This window comes from Aythya fuligula, chromosome 3, assembly GCF_009819795.1.
Source record: "Aythya fuligula isolate bAytFul2 chromosome 3, bAytFul2.pri, whole genome shotgun sequence".
NCBI lineage: Eukaryota > Metazoa > Chordata > Aves > Anseriformes > Anatidae > Aythya > Aythya fuligula.
The window spans coordinates 74,248,460-74,264,251 of NC_045561.1; the positions used below are offsets into that span (position 1 = coordinate 74,248,460).

The following is a 15,792-nucleotide window of genomic DNA, read 5'->3' on the forward strand; positions in this document are numbered from 1 at the left end:
TTCATCTTGAAAATATATATTAACAAGAAAAATGCCACATCACCAGCATTCACTGACAGTAATGGTAGCACTGCATGAAAATCAGGAAGCTTGATAAAAGAGTGGTTATATATCAATGTTCTGTTCCTGTTTCAAGCAAAATCTTTATATCTCCTCTCATATTTATTTAGGAGAAACCTACTATTTTGCACGGTAATAACTTCTTCACTTTACTTACAATAGATAAAACTTTATGTGTTCTGTCTTCAGAAAATTCTCCAGATTTGACTTCTCTAAATTGGTTATATTTTTGATGAAATGAAAAATGAGATAACCCATGAATTTTCATAATTTATTATTTTTTTTAACTCATTGAAGATACATTACCTCAAAACATTAATTAGGTATGATTGGGGAATGGACACATCCATAAGCATGAATTTATCACCTAAGATGCCAGAACAGGCAGGGATGAATAATGACTTTGTGCTGATGCTAGAATATAATGAAATGCTGATGTATGGCACCTGGCAGCTTTTAGGAAATAAATGCTTCCCAGCTGGAAAGCAAGCCCTCTCAGCATTTGCTGCTACTTGGCAATATACGTGGAATGAAGAATCTTGTTTTCTAGATAGCAGTGTGTCCTGGTTTCAGTTAGAACAGAGTTAATTTTCTTCCTAGTAGCTGGTAGAATGCTATGTTTTGGCTTAGGATGAGAAGAGTGCTGATAACATCCCGATGTTTTAATTGTTGCAGAGCAGTGCTTATACTAAGCCAAGGACGTTTCAGCTTCTTGCTCTGTCCTGCCAACAGGCAGGCTGGGGGTGCAGTAAGAGCTGGGAGGGGACAGACCCAGGACAGGTGACCCAAACTAGCCAAAGGGGTATTCCATACCATCTGACGTCACGCTAAACAATATATAGGGGTGGCTAGCCAGGGGAGGGGGGCCGGACTGCTCGGGGTTAGACTGGGCATTGGTCAGTGGGTGGTGAGCAATTGCATTGTGCATCACTTGTTTGTACACGTTATTATTATTATTATTATTATTATTATTATTATTATTATTATTATTATTATTATTATTATTATTGTGTCTTATTAAACTGTCTTTATCTCAACTCACGGACTTCACTTTCCATTTCTCTCCCCCGTCCCAGAGAGGGAGGGGGAAGGGTGAGCGAACGGCTGTGTGGTGTTTAGCTGCCGGCCAGGTTAAACCACAACACAGTGTTTTGTCAGAGCAATACCTTTCTCTAAACAATTCAGTGTCTGGAATAGGATCAAGGTTTAAAAATAAAATAATTCTCTATTTGCTATGCTTGCATTGAAAATTCATTGTAATCTGTAGGTGTCTGATAGTTCTCTGTACGAGAAAACTGTTCTGAAATAACCAGGAGATGGAATTAAAACTTATTACTTCTCTTTGGTCTATGGCTGTCTCCTGCAGGACACCCTGGCACGTCCCTCATGCCACCTCTTAGTACTCCCAAGGGGAGTACTAATACTGAAAAAATAAGCTAGAAATCACACTGTACAGGTGAACTGTTGTATGCATGTAGGAAATCATCACTTTCAAGGCTGGAAAGTGAAATGAAATTCACTGAAAAATAATTAGACTCTGTTAGTATTATTTTTGTGAGGAAAAACATAGGGCTCACCAAAATCCACATTTTTCACTGGAGCCTTCAGGTAGGAATGTTTATCTAAAAATGCCTAACTATAAAGCACTGTGAATTAGAATTAAAGAATAGAATTAATAGAATGTCCCTAAATTACCAGAATTACTGGAATATTACTAGCATACTAGAATTATATGAGCTGATTTTTTATTTCAAATAGTGTTCAAATAATAGTCCCTATAAGTGCTTAGTATTACAGTATATACAAATATATATATATACAAATATTTAAATTATATATAAGATTAATTGAATATAAATAAGTAAAAATGATTCATTTTGGTAAATATATATATATACAGTTGGGTTTTTTTGTTTGTTTGTTTGTTTTTGAATTTGGAAAATTTTAACATATTTTCCAAGGAGAAATGAATGCATTTTTAAAATTATAGTAAAACAGTTGCTGTTTCTGATGAACCTGAGTGGTAGTTTACCTGAAGTTTTTTTTGAGTTAGGTAATAGCACATAAAAAATCAACTGCTTTAGCAGTCAGTGTATGGCAGACATAGGAGGCATTTTGGTAATCATGTTGTGCTGTTTTGTGTAGATTCACAGACATTCCTTCAATGCTTTCTTAAGTAAATACACTTTGCAGCTGAATACGAGTGACTAGGACAACCAGAGAGGACAAGTGTCTGTGATTTACTTCTGGTTATAAAACTGTACTACTCCTTCTATTGCCCCACTGTCTACAAAGAGAAAACTGGATGAAAGTAATTCATGGAATTTTGGGAACATACTGTAAGTTTCTTCACCCAAGTGGTTATTCAAATATTCATGATCTTGCGAATTGATCCAAATAAGATCCAATTGTTCCTTTGACGCAACTATTTGCAAAGAAGATAAAAAAGTTCTATTTCTGTGAACCTAGTGGAGTCTGATGATAAGAAATAACATCCCTTAAACAGTTATTTCAGTCAGGATTGTGACTAAACATACTCGTTCTGTCTCTCAGGGCAACCCTTGAGTAGCAAATCAGGCTATTTGTCTAGGGTCTCATTAGGGTTATTTTCTGTGGGTTTTTTTTTTTTTTTTTTTTTTTTTTTTTTTTTTTTTTTTTTACCCCACTGGCTTCTTAGTGGCTCCCAGATAATGTTTGAAAGTTACCCATTGCTCTGCCCCAGCTGCAATTCACTGAAATTATCATTCCTAGAGTCAGACTGAAACAATGAGACACCAGTAGATTGACCCTAGGAAATCTGTAATTAGGCCTGTGTTGCTCTGACACTCACAGAGTGCTTGCTAAAACAAAATAAACTCAACTGAAGTTATTGAGAGCTTGGCATAATGTCATGCTGACACAGGGAATCAAATATCCCACAGCATTGGTTGCTGTCCAGATGGTGTCAGGAATTGTCATTGCAGGGGCCCTTGCAGAGGTGTCTTCATCTGGATCAGGTGAGGTTCCCATTCTTTTGCTCACTTACAGTCCCCCATGGTCCTGCACGTGTATGATCCATCAATGTTAATCACCTTAAACAAAGGACAAACATCTAGATATCTGAACTACATACAAACGTTTGTCCTAAGTGATTATTTCTGCATCTGCAGAAACAGTTTCAAAAGCACCTGATCTTGACATAGTTGGTGAATAGTAGGCAGCAAGAACTGCCCAGGGGAAGCTTCAGGAAGTCCAGGTTTCCCACCTGGAGAACTCCTGCACTGGTTAGTGTGCAGGCTTTGCTGTGCAGGTGCCTGGGGGTTCAGCTAGCACCTTTTCCGAAGGTGGTCCCTTACTTCAACTCAGTCCTTTATCTCACGTCAGTTGGCAGACCATGCAGGAAATTAATGACTTAAGTGCCCAGAATATGCACAAGGCACAGCCCTGGTGCCCAGAGACACAGTAACTGTAACTCACATGCCCTGGTTCTTGCTGAGAAATGATGACCACAGAGCTTTTTGGAACAGAAAGTCAGAGCCCATGTGGGAACACTTTGAGATCAGCAGCCAGCCAAACTCAACATATGAGTTGTTATCACCTGAGCACTGATGTCTGTTTGGGGGTGGGATTCCTTTCCCCATCCTGAAAGCAGCAGCATGGGTGAGACCTGAGGTCAGCAGCGCTGTGCCAGTGTGGCCCTCAGGACCTCATGTCAGACCCACTACATATTTGGCCTTCACTTTCCAGTTTCCTCAAAGGTATACCACCTTTGCAGAAACTTAGCCCCTAGCCGCCACTTTCTTGTGTGTGAATGTAAAAGCCTAGGCCATGCAAACTACCAGCAAGTGTAACTCCAAGGCATAGTCAGCATCCAGGTGGTTTTGAGATACCTCACCCACACTGGCAGGCACACAGTTTTCTCTACCTCCAGTTTGGGGTGTCATTAGTGTCCTACAGAACTCTACATTTATCTGCATTGAATTTCTGCTCCTAATTTATTACAACCCCCTTGCCCCCCAATCACTCAGTCCCATCTGGCCCTGCTGCAGTTAGTTTGTTTTCTATTATGCTGAGCAGAAGAGATCAGAGCACTGCACCCTGTAGAACCTCCATCACCCACTGCAGAGAGGGTAGGAGGGGTGGTGGCATGGAGGCACCATTATTTTGCTATTTTCTACATCCAAGGCAAGATATGGAGCCCAGCAGGCAGATAGCCACAGTTCTGTCAGTACACAAGGTGAAATGTACTCAAGTACACATCCTTTTTTTAGCTGAAGGGATAATAATAGAGATGTTTCTCAGTTATACCGTTCACAAACATAGAGGTGTGTCATTTGGCCTTACAAATTAAATTAATCATTATGTAATTATGAATTAATGAGCCATTACTAATCCTCAATGCAATTCACAGTAGCATGTTTTCTCATGACAGAATATGCAGTGGGGTTATCTGAAATGTATGTTAAAAGGTAAGTAACATTAAAAGTGTCAAAGCTTTGTAAGTCATGAAAGTCTGGTTTTAAAGTTATTCAGCCCTTTGTACAGGCAGCCTGACAGCACAACTGCTCGCCAGTTCCCCTGTGAAACCACTGCCTCCTGCAGGGTACAGGGAGATCATAAAAAAGGAAATAGTCAGGGCTGGGTCTGCAGATTCTCTGACTGCTCATTGTACTTGATGAAAGGTGTGCGGGGAATAAGGCAGAGCGCTCGAGTGCAAGGACAGAAAGGAGCTAAGAAAGGTAAAATAGGTTCTGTTCTAAAGAAGAATGTCTTTCTTTCCTGGGCACAATGACCCTAAATAATGCTGGACCAAATCCTTGAGATGTTTGTTAACTAGAAGGCCTTTATTTTCAGTGCCCAATATGAGATACTTAAAAAAAAAAATGTAGAAATGCTGAGCATCTTGTTGGCAATTAAAATTAGTTAAACTGCATCTTGAACTTCTGAAACACCATAAGAATACTAAGAATTTTAACAGACCAGAATGTAGTTTTATGGCATCAAAGATTAGAACTGTAATTCACACAATGAGAGCAACAAGATTTTTGGATGGGACTGGAAGGCAAGCAAAAATTCATGTTTTCTTGCTAGAATTAATACAAAATACATCACTATAAAATTAAGAAAATGTTCCAAGACTGCAAAATTGTATCAAGCAGGGAACTGCCCCTTCCAGAATACTGAAGTCATAATCAAAGCTGTAAGGTACGTAATAACAACATATCTCCTACTGTGTGAAGTTCTGCCACCAGGGGAATTGTGGCTTCCAGACTGAACAGCATCAAAGATCATCAGATAGTTTTAATGGGAAGCATTACAGCTGTATCTCACTTCTGTTACCAGGTTTAAGATGTAAGGAGACATTAGGAGGAAATTCTTCACTCAGAGGGTGGTGAGGCACTGGCACAGGTTGCCCAGAGAAGCTGTGGATGCCCCATCCCTGGAGGTGTTCAAGGCCAGGCTGGATGGGGCTTTGGGCAACCTAGTCTGGTGGGAGGTGTCCCTGCCCATGGCAGGGGCTGGGACTGGATGGTCTTTAAGGTCCCTTTCAACTTGAGCCATTCTGTGATTCTATAAGGTGAAAAGGCCCTGTCATCCTCCCCCAGGATTAGGGAGGCCAGGTTTGGCCTTGTCCTAGAAGCGAGCAAAAGGAAAGCAGGATGTGGTGACAACCTTGGAGAAGTACAGATACCTCTGATGGATAATAGCAGCTGCAAAGTATTTTTTCTTTATAGAGTGAGTGCTTACCAGGAGCTGAATTATTTCTACTCCCTCATGCTGCTGACAGTATTCAGATTTACTGTGTTAGCCCTCAGATTTTACTGAATTGTTTATTTTATTCCATTCCTCCAGAAGGTGGGCAAAGAAAAAAATGACATCCTAGATGTCCTGGCTTTGGCTGGGACAGAGTTACTTTTCTTCATAGAGGCTAACACGATGCTGTTTTTTTGGATTTGTGATGAAAATAGGAATGACACCAAAGGGATGTTTCAGTTGCTGCAGAGCAGTGCTCGCACAGAACCAAGGCCTTTCCTGCTCCTGGTGCTGCCCGGCCAGTGAGGAGGTTGGGGGTGCCCCAGGAGATGGGAAGGGACACGGCCAGGACAGCTGGCCCAGGCTGCCCAAAAGGATGTACCGCACCGTGTGGCACTGTGCTCAGCGATAGCAGCTGGGGGAAAGAAGAAGACGGGGATCGTTGGGGTGATGGCATTTGTCTCCCCAAGGAGCTGTGCTGTGGGGTGAGCCCTGCTCTCCTGAAGGTGGCTGTTGAAGGCACGTAGCAAGCAAAACCAAGCCTGACAGGACAGAAGATGCCCTCCTCCCATTGAGAGGGAAACCTACATGTAATTGCCAGAAAGACAACAAACAGAGCTGTGCTGAGCACTTAAAACACAAATTCACAGTATTAGTCAAAGTTTTTTTTTCCTAAGTGCTCAGTGACCCATGGATGAAAGGCAGACTCGAAAACCCTTAGAGCTGCAGTTAAATTTACTGGCTTTTGGATGTGCAATGCATGTAAATGCAAGGGCACTGAGTCACACTGGGCAGAATATTCAGTCTGGCTTGGAATTAGCACTCTTAACCAGGAATAAACAGCTTCAGTCAAAGGGTGAGTGAGTAAACAGTGCAGAAAGACTGAAGCATATCTGAGAGGGTCTTAGTGATAGTATGGCAGCAAAACTTCACGTGGTGTTAAGAACATGCCACACAAGACCAGTGCTAATAGGGGAGTGGATAGATCACTACTTCCCAGGAAATCTGTCCCTAACATCAGCCACTCGAGGCAGTGTCCTTTATATTTAACCTTTTTCCAATATATAGGTCACTTCCATATACCTGCCAGAAATTATACATTCCTATGATTAAGTTTTTTGTTTTTACTTTCATGCATGTTTGAGATGTTACTAAGGTGTGGATTGCAACATCCTTACATATCCATTCACTAGAGACTACTAGCTCTGAGACAAACAGGTTAATGGTAAAACTCCCAACACTTACATCAAGGCATCAACACGCAGCAATCCAAATGAGAGGCAAGTACCTAAACTCCTTAATAAATGAATGTCATGGGATGATTCAGTTGCTTAACAAAACATCTAGAGCTATTTGCAACATGAGACCCCCTGCACCCCACCCTGGCCTCCAGCTACCAGGCTGGAGAAGCATGACTTTTACAGTCAGAGCAACATCTTAGATACACTATAGCACCTCTAAGACCTAAGGCGCCTGTTTCAGCAAATGGCTCCGTTGTCCTCAATGGCACTAAGCCCGTATAACAGAGCTCCTGCCCAATAGTCATGTCTCAGAGCCCCCTTTGAGCTATAAATCAGAAAACATAAATAGAAATTAAAACCAAAAAAGGACAAAATAAACAATGTTTTTTTAAAAAAAGTATTTTATTTATTCACAGTACAAAAAATACTTTCTTTCCACGCCCCTGCGGTTTGTCTTGCACACACCCCTGGACCACACACACACACCACACTTTGGACACCACTGTCTTCGGTCTCATGCCCCACACTAACACTGACCCACCTCATAAGCACGTTTGTGTTTACAGGTGGTGCATGTAGAGAAGCCAGCTAATTAAAAAGAAGTGCAGTAGCAAATTAATCCCTGGTGGAACAAACCATGCCACGTCAAGTCAGCGAACTGTCTCTGTACTTTGCAAGTAGTTGCAGGAGAAGTTGCAGAGGATGTAATAGATATTTGATCAAATTTTGTAAGAGATGGAGCATTAGCCATAGAGGTGGTATAAATATATTTACAGAGGTAAATTTCAACAGGCACTCCAAAAAAAAGGTAGCTTTTTAAAAAAAAGGTATGTTTACCCACTATTTATTGACAGTGAACTATGGTAAATAGTTTGGTACAGGAAGGTGGGTATTAATTTGCAGTTTAAGCAACTAAGAAAATACCCAGATTTCTACTAAGGTAAGAACTAAAACTGAAGAGTTACAGATTCATCTGGACAGAAGTGTTTTGACTGAAGATCAAAACTACAGGTTAATGCCAGTGTTGTGCTTTTCCAGGGCCCCTGAAACTTAGTTCAAGGCATAATTTAAGTCCAGAAAATGTTACGTTAGGGTCACAGTCCATCCATTTAATGTTTCACACCCAACAGATTCCAGGAAGAGGTAGTAAAGGCATCCTTTAAGGAATCTTCTCTGATGTTAAGACCCGAGAAGCATGGCAGCGAGCCTAAAAAAAAAAGTGTGGGTAGGGGAGCGAGAAAGGAGAGAGAACAGTTTAATGAACTATTACACCATTTTAAACCATTAACTTGAAAAGTTTACTAACATATAAGAGGTTATATTTCATCTGTGATTTTTCTAGATAAAACTCAAAACAAATACAATTTTAAAAATTAAATCAAACCTTTGGAAGGAAGAAACACCCAACCCTACAAGACACACTCCCTTAATTACAGTGACCTGAATTCTAATGCTTTTGCCAGTAAGGGTAAGAGAGAGTGTGTGTCTTGCTGCTATTTCTGACATGTTCAGGGACAGGAAGCACTTAGATAATGTCTCATTTCAATATACAGCTGTTAAAGACACTTCAGCGGGTGACTCAGACAACAGTTATTTCATAATTTACACATAAAGTCTGTCCTTAAGTTTGGAGATGCTGAATACCGTGCATAAGATACCACGGAATGAGAACATGGATCCAGCAAATCGATTTGTTAATGTAGTAAAGTGGAAATTTAAGAAAAAGATTACATCTGACATTCAGCTGAAAGAACTTCAAGGTCCAAAGAACTTACAATGCCCAATGTGAATCATCTAGACAGGATTTATAACAAATGTTGACAGCTTGAACATATTAAGGTAATCAATCAGAGCTGCATGTTGAATACTTTACATTCTAACTACTCTTAGAAAGCAGAACGTGCTAGTTCTAGTACCCAAGATGAAGAGACATTGAGTGGTTAGGCTTCAGTATCCATGTGCCTTTTTCTTCAATTATCAAATGCTGATAGATGTCACACAGCTTTATAAAGTTGAAATAGAAACACCCTGAATGTACTTTTGTGCTATGAATGCTCTGCATGTAACTTATATGCCTATGATAAGCTATTTAGAATACTACAAAAAATGCAAAAAAAAAAAAAGCCTAATTTACATAGACAATCAAGTGCAAGCTTCATAAGAGATTTCTAAGCTGTCAGTTATATCAAGGTAGCACCCATTTACATGCAAAACTGTTCTGTTCTGGATATCCTAATGATTACTCAATTAACAGAGAATATGCAGAAAGTAGAGGAAACAAAGAATGAGGAAACTGAATAGGTGAAAACAAATCACCATGTGACCACACACACATTTGAGTCTGAAAGAGGAGATGCAGATTCTTGTACATTTTCTTACAAAAACTATTTCCTGAAATACTTACCGTTTTCTCTTCCAGTGTGAGGATGCCATCTACAGCAACTATCTGGTACTGCTTTTCTTTTAAGCCACCCACAAATCTCCGAAGTAGTTTGAGACCAGTACCATCAGTGCTTTGTTTTAAGAGTTTCTGCATTTCTTGAGAAGGACATCCCGGGTCAAACAGTAGTAAACATAAGGTTTTATTTTTCTTCTCTTCTATTCCAACAACAGTACGACTGTGACCTAATTTCAAAACAGATTTTCAGTATTTTAGACACACATAAAATCCAATTTACTTGTTTGTAGCATACTATTTATTTTCAAATCAAGGAACATAATACTTGAAATTTAATAAGGTAATTTTAAGTATAGAGCAGACGTCAACATGCTGAGATCCTGCTCATGCCCAGCTTTTCGTTCAGTAAAAATAAAAGCTTTTTAATGTTACATTTACTTCCTAGAAGTTTAACAGTAAACAAAGCTAGGCCTTCAATTAAATGAAGATGGAACGTATGACGCTGCTCTGAATTGCAGCACATATAGTTGAAGATAGAGGATAGTAAGAAACCAGTACACTGTGATGCTGACCTTGATGCTGCAAGTAGACAGGTGGTCTGGAAGTACACACTACCTTTGTAGCACCTTCATTATCTGTAGAATAGTAACGCAAAATCCACTCAAACAAACGAGGGTGCGTACCCGCGGGACCAGTTGGTTTGTGAAAGTCAATAATTTGACACCTATAAAACATTTAAAATAAAAGCAACAGATACATTTGAAGCAGGTTGGTTTTTTTGTTGTTGTTGTTGCTGTTTTTGTTTTAAATTTCACTTCAGTCCCTTCCTCCTACACCAAAAATATTTTGTAAACAACAGTAATTGCAGGCATCAAGTGGTAATTGTCACTATTTTTTTTTAAATAAATACAGGCTTAGAAGATATATACATGTAAGTACAAAGCAATGCAGTATGCACTGTTCAAGACCACAGTATTTACTCAGTGGCAAAGAATTACTCTACTCTGTTCAGCCTAATAAGCTTATGAAGTCTGCCAAAATTAAAACATTTTATTTTTGTAGAATTACAGCACAGAGACAAATTAAGAATTCTAAATACGCAAAGTGACTGGCTGAAATTCAGATTCTTCTTGAGACTAAACCTAGAGCGAAAGTAAGCTTTTAATATTTGATTTTATGTCTATGTGGCACAATTCCTCAACCAAGTCTCAATGACCAAAACAGTTAATTCAATTTACGTATCTGCGTAAGTAGATACATACATTCACACTGAAGTAGATACATAAATTCACAGTAGATACATCTTCACACTGCACTAAATCTTATCCACTTATAGGCAGTTTAAACATAAAGCCACTATGATGGCTTCTGCTTAATAGTTTAATTCTTACCTTAATTCTGACCCTTAAAAGATACATGCTTAATTATCACTTAAAAAAAAACATCAGAAAAAGTAATACTTACTTTATCCTGAGACTGGTTAACAGTGAATAAATTTCACATGCTCCTATCCATGCCTTGGAACCACGTAATCTGTTGTTGAAGTGAGATGCCCCATGAGGATCAAAGCCTTCTTTCCAGGCATCTTCAATCATGGACTGAATCTTCGGTATACTAGGAATTAGTGCAGTATCTGAAACAGAAAAGCTTTTGAACTGTAGCAACAGTTACTGAAATAGCATATCAAACTCATCCAGCCTCTTTTGTAAGAGCTAATTGACGTTACAAAGATAACCCCCCAAAAAAAACCCAAAGGTTAAGCTTCAGCCACATAATGCCTTGCCAATAGTCATGCCTTTGATTCTTTTCACAGTATGGTCTAGTGTCAATAGGAAACATTTAATGGGATACTCATTAAATGGTATAAAAATGGGTATCCCAATGGGTATGCCACTAGTAAGCCTTGTTGTATAAATGAAAGAGTAAAACACAGATCAATAGGTTGTCATTGAAGACGTGCAAAATAAGTAGTCAGGATTCTGATTAATACCTCTCAAGCAGTCACTATACAAGCTGTTTTGCAGCAGCGAGGAAAGGAGCATTTGGAAATTCCTGTAACCACAACCCCAGCCTTTGTCACCCAAAGATGAGTGGAAGTGATCTACTCCTGCTGAAAGCCAAACACGTCTCACATCTTTGTTTTCATTCTGATAGTACTTGCACAATGCTTCAATTACTCCTAGAAGAACAAATATGAAGTTTATCTGTAAAAAACATTACTTTTCCAGAAACAGATTACAACTAACTGAAACACGATATAAAAAGCAGCTATGAATTTTAACAGCTAAAGTAGGTTAGGAAGCAAAACTAAGTAGCAAACAAGCATATTCCCAAAGACAACCTTCATGCAGTAAGAGATTTTCAACTTCTGATACATATTTTATTTGGGCCCTTACCTTGCTTCCAAGGTTTCACAAGTCTTCAGGTTCGATAAAGGATTAAAAATATGTCAAACTTAAATTTAATTATTAAACTAAGTTGTCACAGATTAATATTTGCATCCTAATTCTAATCCTAAGTAATGAAATAATTTGTTAAAAACTGCTTTGGTCATCAAATGCATTGACTAAAAGCTACATGCTTAGTTGCTGAAATGCATTTGTACCTGAGGTTTTTGTTTTCCCATCATCTATACCAACAGCCAAACTTTCCATCATGTCAGCTTTTCTCTTGTGATATTCAAAAGGCTGCATCCTTCCTCTATCAACTTCCCTTTCCATATTCTTTAGGAATTGTTGCTTGTAGCCTCCAGAACTATCCAAGCCATACTGCCTCTGTTAGGGATAGAACGTGCATGATTAAAATCACATTTTAAAAATTCTTGTTTAATGATGTAAGAAGCTGCATGCACAATCAGTAACAATGAAAAGCAGTGAACACTGAGACATAAGATCTTCAGATTTACGACCTTTTAGAGCTGAAGACCAAGCTTCACTCCTGACTAGAAATGCAGAGTTAGGACAGCTATCCCTGGAAGAGCAGACATCTCCCTGCTCCCCCTTGAGCTGACAGCCATTGGCAGAGGCAGTCAATTACCAGGAGGTAGCACGTGCAGAAACCGATGCTATCAGTGCTGTCAAGTAGTAGACAGAGGGAATCTAGTGGTGGGGTACTCACTAAAGCAGATGATGGTGTCCAGAAAGAGGACAGCCAGGATGCTCAAGGCCTCAGGTACTCTGCCAGGTAATATACTCCAGGCTGTGCCAAAAGGCAGAGCACTAGAGCTGGGTGAGGTGCAGTATGGGGTGGCAGGGTGCCTGGTGAGAGCAGTGCAACACGCACAGGTAGCACCTGGCCCAGGGTAGCAGTAAAGTCAAGTAGCTTGAGGTAGGCATGCCTCACACCAGTGCCAAGATCAGGGTTGCTGAGAATTTGCCTGCAAGCCACTCCTGCACCAACACTTCAGCACAGTCTGCCTGACTGGCATTACTAGGTCACACCTGTGCATTCTTATTTTCATGTAATCCAGGAAACAAAACATAACAAATTCAACATGATCAGCTTCTAATGGCACATCTCTTCAACATTTTGCCATTTTGAAACATTATGGTACCTGTAGCTTTTTAAATTCTTCCTTCTCCCGCTTCTCTTCTTCGAGCCTCTGCTGCTTATCTTCTTCATGTTGGAGCTGTTGAGCCAGTTCTAGATCTCTCATGTTTCCACCTATTCAGAAGTAATGATTCAAGAACAGAGGACTTGATCAGGAGGTTAACAATGCTTTGATGGATCATTTAAAGATTCTTTTCTAAGCAGACATAAACTAGGCACTACTTTTCAGAGAGGGATCCCACAGTGTATTAAGCTATTAGCAAGGAGTACTAAACAGGACTGACAACATTCAGTCTACTAAGACTCAGACTCCTGACTTCCACAAAACGTATGCAGAGTCACAGAGCTGTTGCTTGGCAAATAGTTCAAGTAACACCTCTACTATTAGTAAAACTTTCGTTTACTATGTTTCACTTAATTATTAGCAAGAAATCCTAGTTTCCTGAACATCACAGACCTATTAGCTTCTAGGATTGCTGTTAGCAACCTCGTAATGCGGGGACAAAAAGAAACAGGTTCAGAGGACTGGGTAAGGAATCTCTAGCTTATTATTAGCCATGCAAATAAGGCAAACTTATTTTGATTCCTTTACCTTATCACTATGACTGTTGAACAAGCATGAACATTTGGAGTAAAGAATTGAGTTAAAAAAAAAAAAGACGTTATCAAAAGGTATAGATTTTAAACTCTTTACATGGATATTTACCACTCTAAACCCTGTACCATAGGATCACTGAATGGTTTAGGTTGGAAGGAACCTTAAAGACCATCTAATTCCAACTCCCTGCCATGGGCAGGGATGCCTCCCACCAGACCAGGTTGCTCAAAACCCCACCCAATCAAGCCTTGAACACTTTCCAGGGATGGGACAGCCACAACTTTTCTGGGAAATATGTGCATAATCCTCCAACAGAGCTAGGAAAATATATGTAATACTGCTATCTTTTACATATTTTCCGCTCTAAGTTTTAGTTTTGTCTAACACATAGTGAACTTATTTAACAAGCATGGATAGACATACTTCTGCATATGTAGAGCACTTGGGCAAGCAATAATACTTAGTATAAATTTCATTACGGGTGTATTCAGTTCTCTTTTTATAGAAACGCTTACTCTACATTTTGTATGAAATTCTATACTGCAACATGCAAATACTGCAAATGCTTTCAAAGATTATCAAGCTTGTATCCTTTCACATACCTTCTGAAAAGCTATGTTCCTCTAGGTGTAAATCCACGTGTTCTTCAAGAAACTGAAGGTTTGTACAGGTAAGACTGCATATGGGACATTCGTATAGCTGTTCACCATTTCCCGTGTCTAAAAAAGAAATGCAGTTTCTTGCTTAATGCAATTCCTGGTTTTGTGTGGTTTTCTTTTTGAGAGAGAATCATCCCCCAATTGATATATACCGTCTAAAATAAATATACAGTAAGAAATTTTATATTGCCATTGAAATTCCTCACAGAAAGGCAGCACATGCTAAACAGCTATTACTGTTAACCATTTTACAACTCATAAATACCTGACAAGTCTGAAAACCTTTTCCTTCTATTAATCAAGTTTTATCCCATTTAACTTACTACGGTCCTTGTAACATTTTTATTTAGACGTGCCTAGTCTGAATTGCCAGATCTTTAAGAAAAATATCTGTGCTGTTGCTGGAAGAATGCTTGCTTACAAAAATTTAATGTTTGAGTGATAATGGTTAAGTAAAATAAAATAAAGCTGTAATTCCTTGTTAATCTCCCTGGGTTTTCCTCCTGCAGTTTTTGTATTATTATTGAAGAGTACCATAGAACAGTTAAGGCTCAAAAGAACTTCTGGTGATCATTTAGTCCCTCAGATCAGGGTCAAGCCAGACAGGTTCAGGTACTCAGGGCCTTTTCCAGTCACTTTTCAAGTAACTTCAACGACAGAAACATCACAACGTTGTTGGACAACTTGTTCCAGTGACTGACCACTCTCACAGTAAGAAGTGTTCCTAAGTTTAAGTGGTATTTCCTGTATTTCACTCACAGCCTGGCATCCTGTCTGTCACTGGTCAGCACTGAGACAAAGCCAACCCCATCTTCAGCGCTCTCTTTTTGAGTCACTTCCACTTTCTTAAATTCACAAAACACAGGATGTAATATGCTTATGTTAACTTGTTGTGGAGAACATTTGCCCAAGCTAAAAGCTCGTGACTGGCTGGAAGGGAATTTGATGTTATAATAACCTGAGCTCACCTGCAACGTTTTGGATAACACTCCAAGTGTTTCAGGAACCGACATGAATGCATTACGTACGTTTAAAAAAACAAAACAAAACAAAACAAAACAAATAACCACCCTTAATACAGATACTTTGAAAAGAGAAGTTTGTACGTATGCAATTAACTTATTCAAAGCCTGCATTATTTACACCAACAGAAATAATATATAATCGCTACCTCCAGCTGAGAGCCGACCAGTGCTGCAGGCACCCCAGCACCCAGCCGGTTTCAACCCTCACGACCACCGCCACCCCCCTCAGCGGGTCCCCCCCATCCCCTCCGCCGCTCACCCGCAGCGGGGGCACCCAGCAGCCTCCACCCGTGCGCTCCCGGCTCCCTCCCCGCCGCCTCCGGCCGGGCCGTCACTGAGGGCCGCCGGAGCCGCTGACAGGGCGGGCAGCGGGGGTGCCGCCGCGCCGCCTCGCAGGGCAGCGCCCGCCCGCAGCCATCGCACACCAACATGGCGGCCGCCGCCTCAGCGCCTCACAGGGGCCGCCGCCATTCCCCAGCGGGACGCCGAGCCCGGTGCCGCCTCCTCCTCCTCCTCCTCCCGCCGAGGC

At 40.2% G+C, this 15,792-nt stretch overlaps 1 protein-coding gene across 1 annotated transcript; it reads right to left on the minus strand.

The window, feature by feature from the left end:
• Nucleotides 1-7,443: 7,443 nt before the first annotated feature.
• Nucleotides 7,444-15,743, minus strand: ZUP1 (zinc finger containing ubiquitin peptidase 1). Its single transcript, XM_032185743.1, has 9 exons — nucleotides 15,523-15,743; nucleotides 14,182-14,298; nucleotides 12,986-13,095; nucleotides 12,038-12,206; nucleotides 11,423-11,611; nucleotides 10,897-11,065; nucleotides 10,005-10,156; nucleotides 9,439-9,659; nucleotides 7,444-8,241 (listed from the first exon to the last, which is right to left on the minus strand). The coding sequence occupies exons 1-9, from the start codon at nucleotides 15,692-15,694 to the stop codon at nucleotides 8,194-8,196; spliced, it is 1,347 nt and encodes a 448-aa protein (XP_032041634.1). The 5' UTR covers nucleotides 15,695-15,743; the 3' UTR covers nucleotides 7,444-8,193.
• Nucleotides 15,744-15,792: the final 49 nt, after the last annotated feature.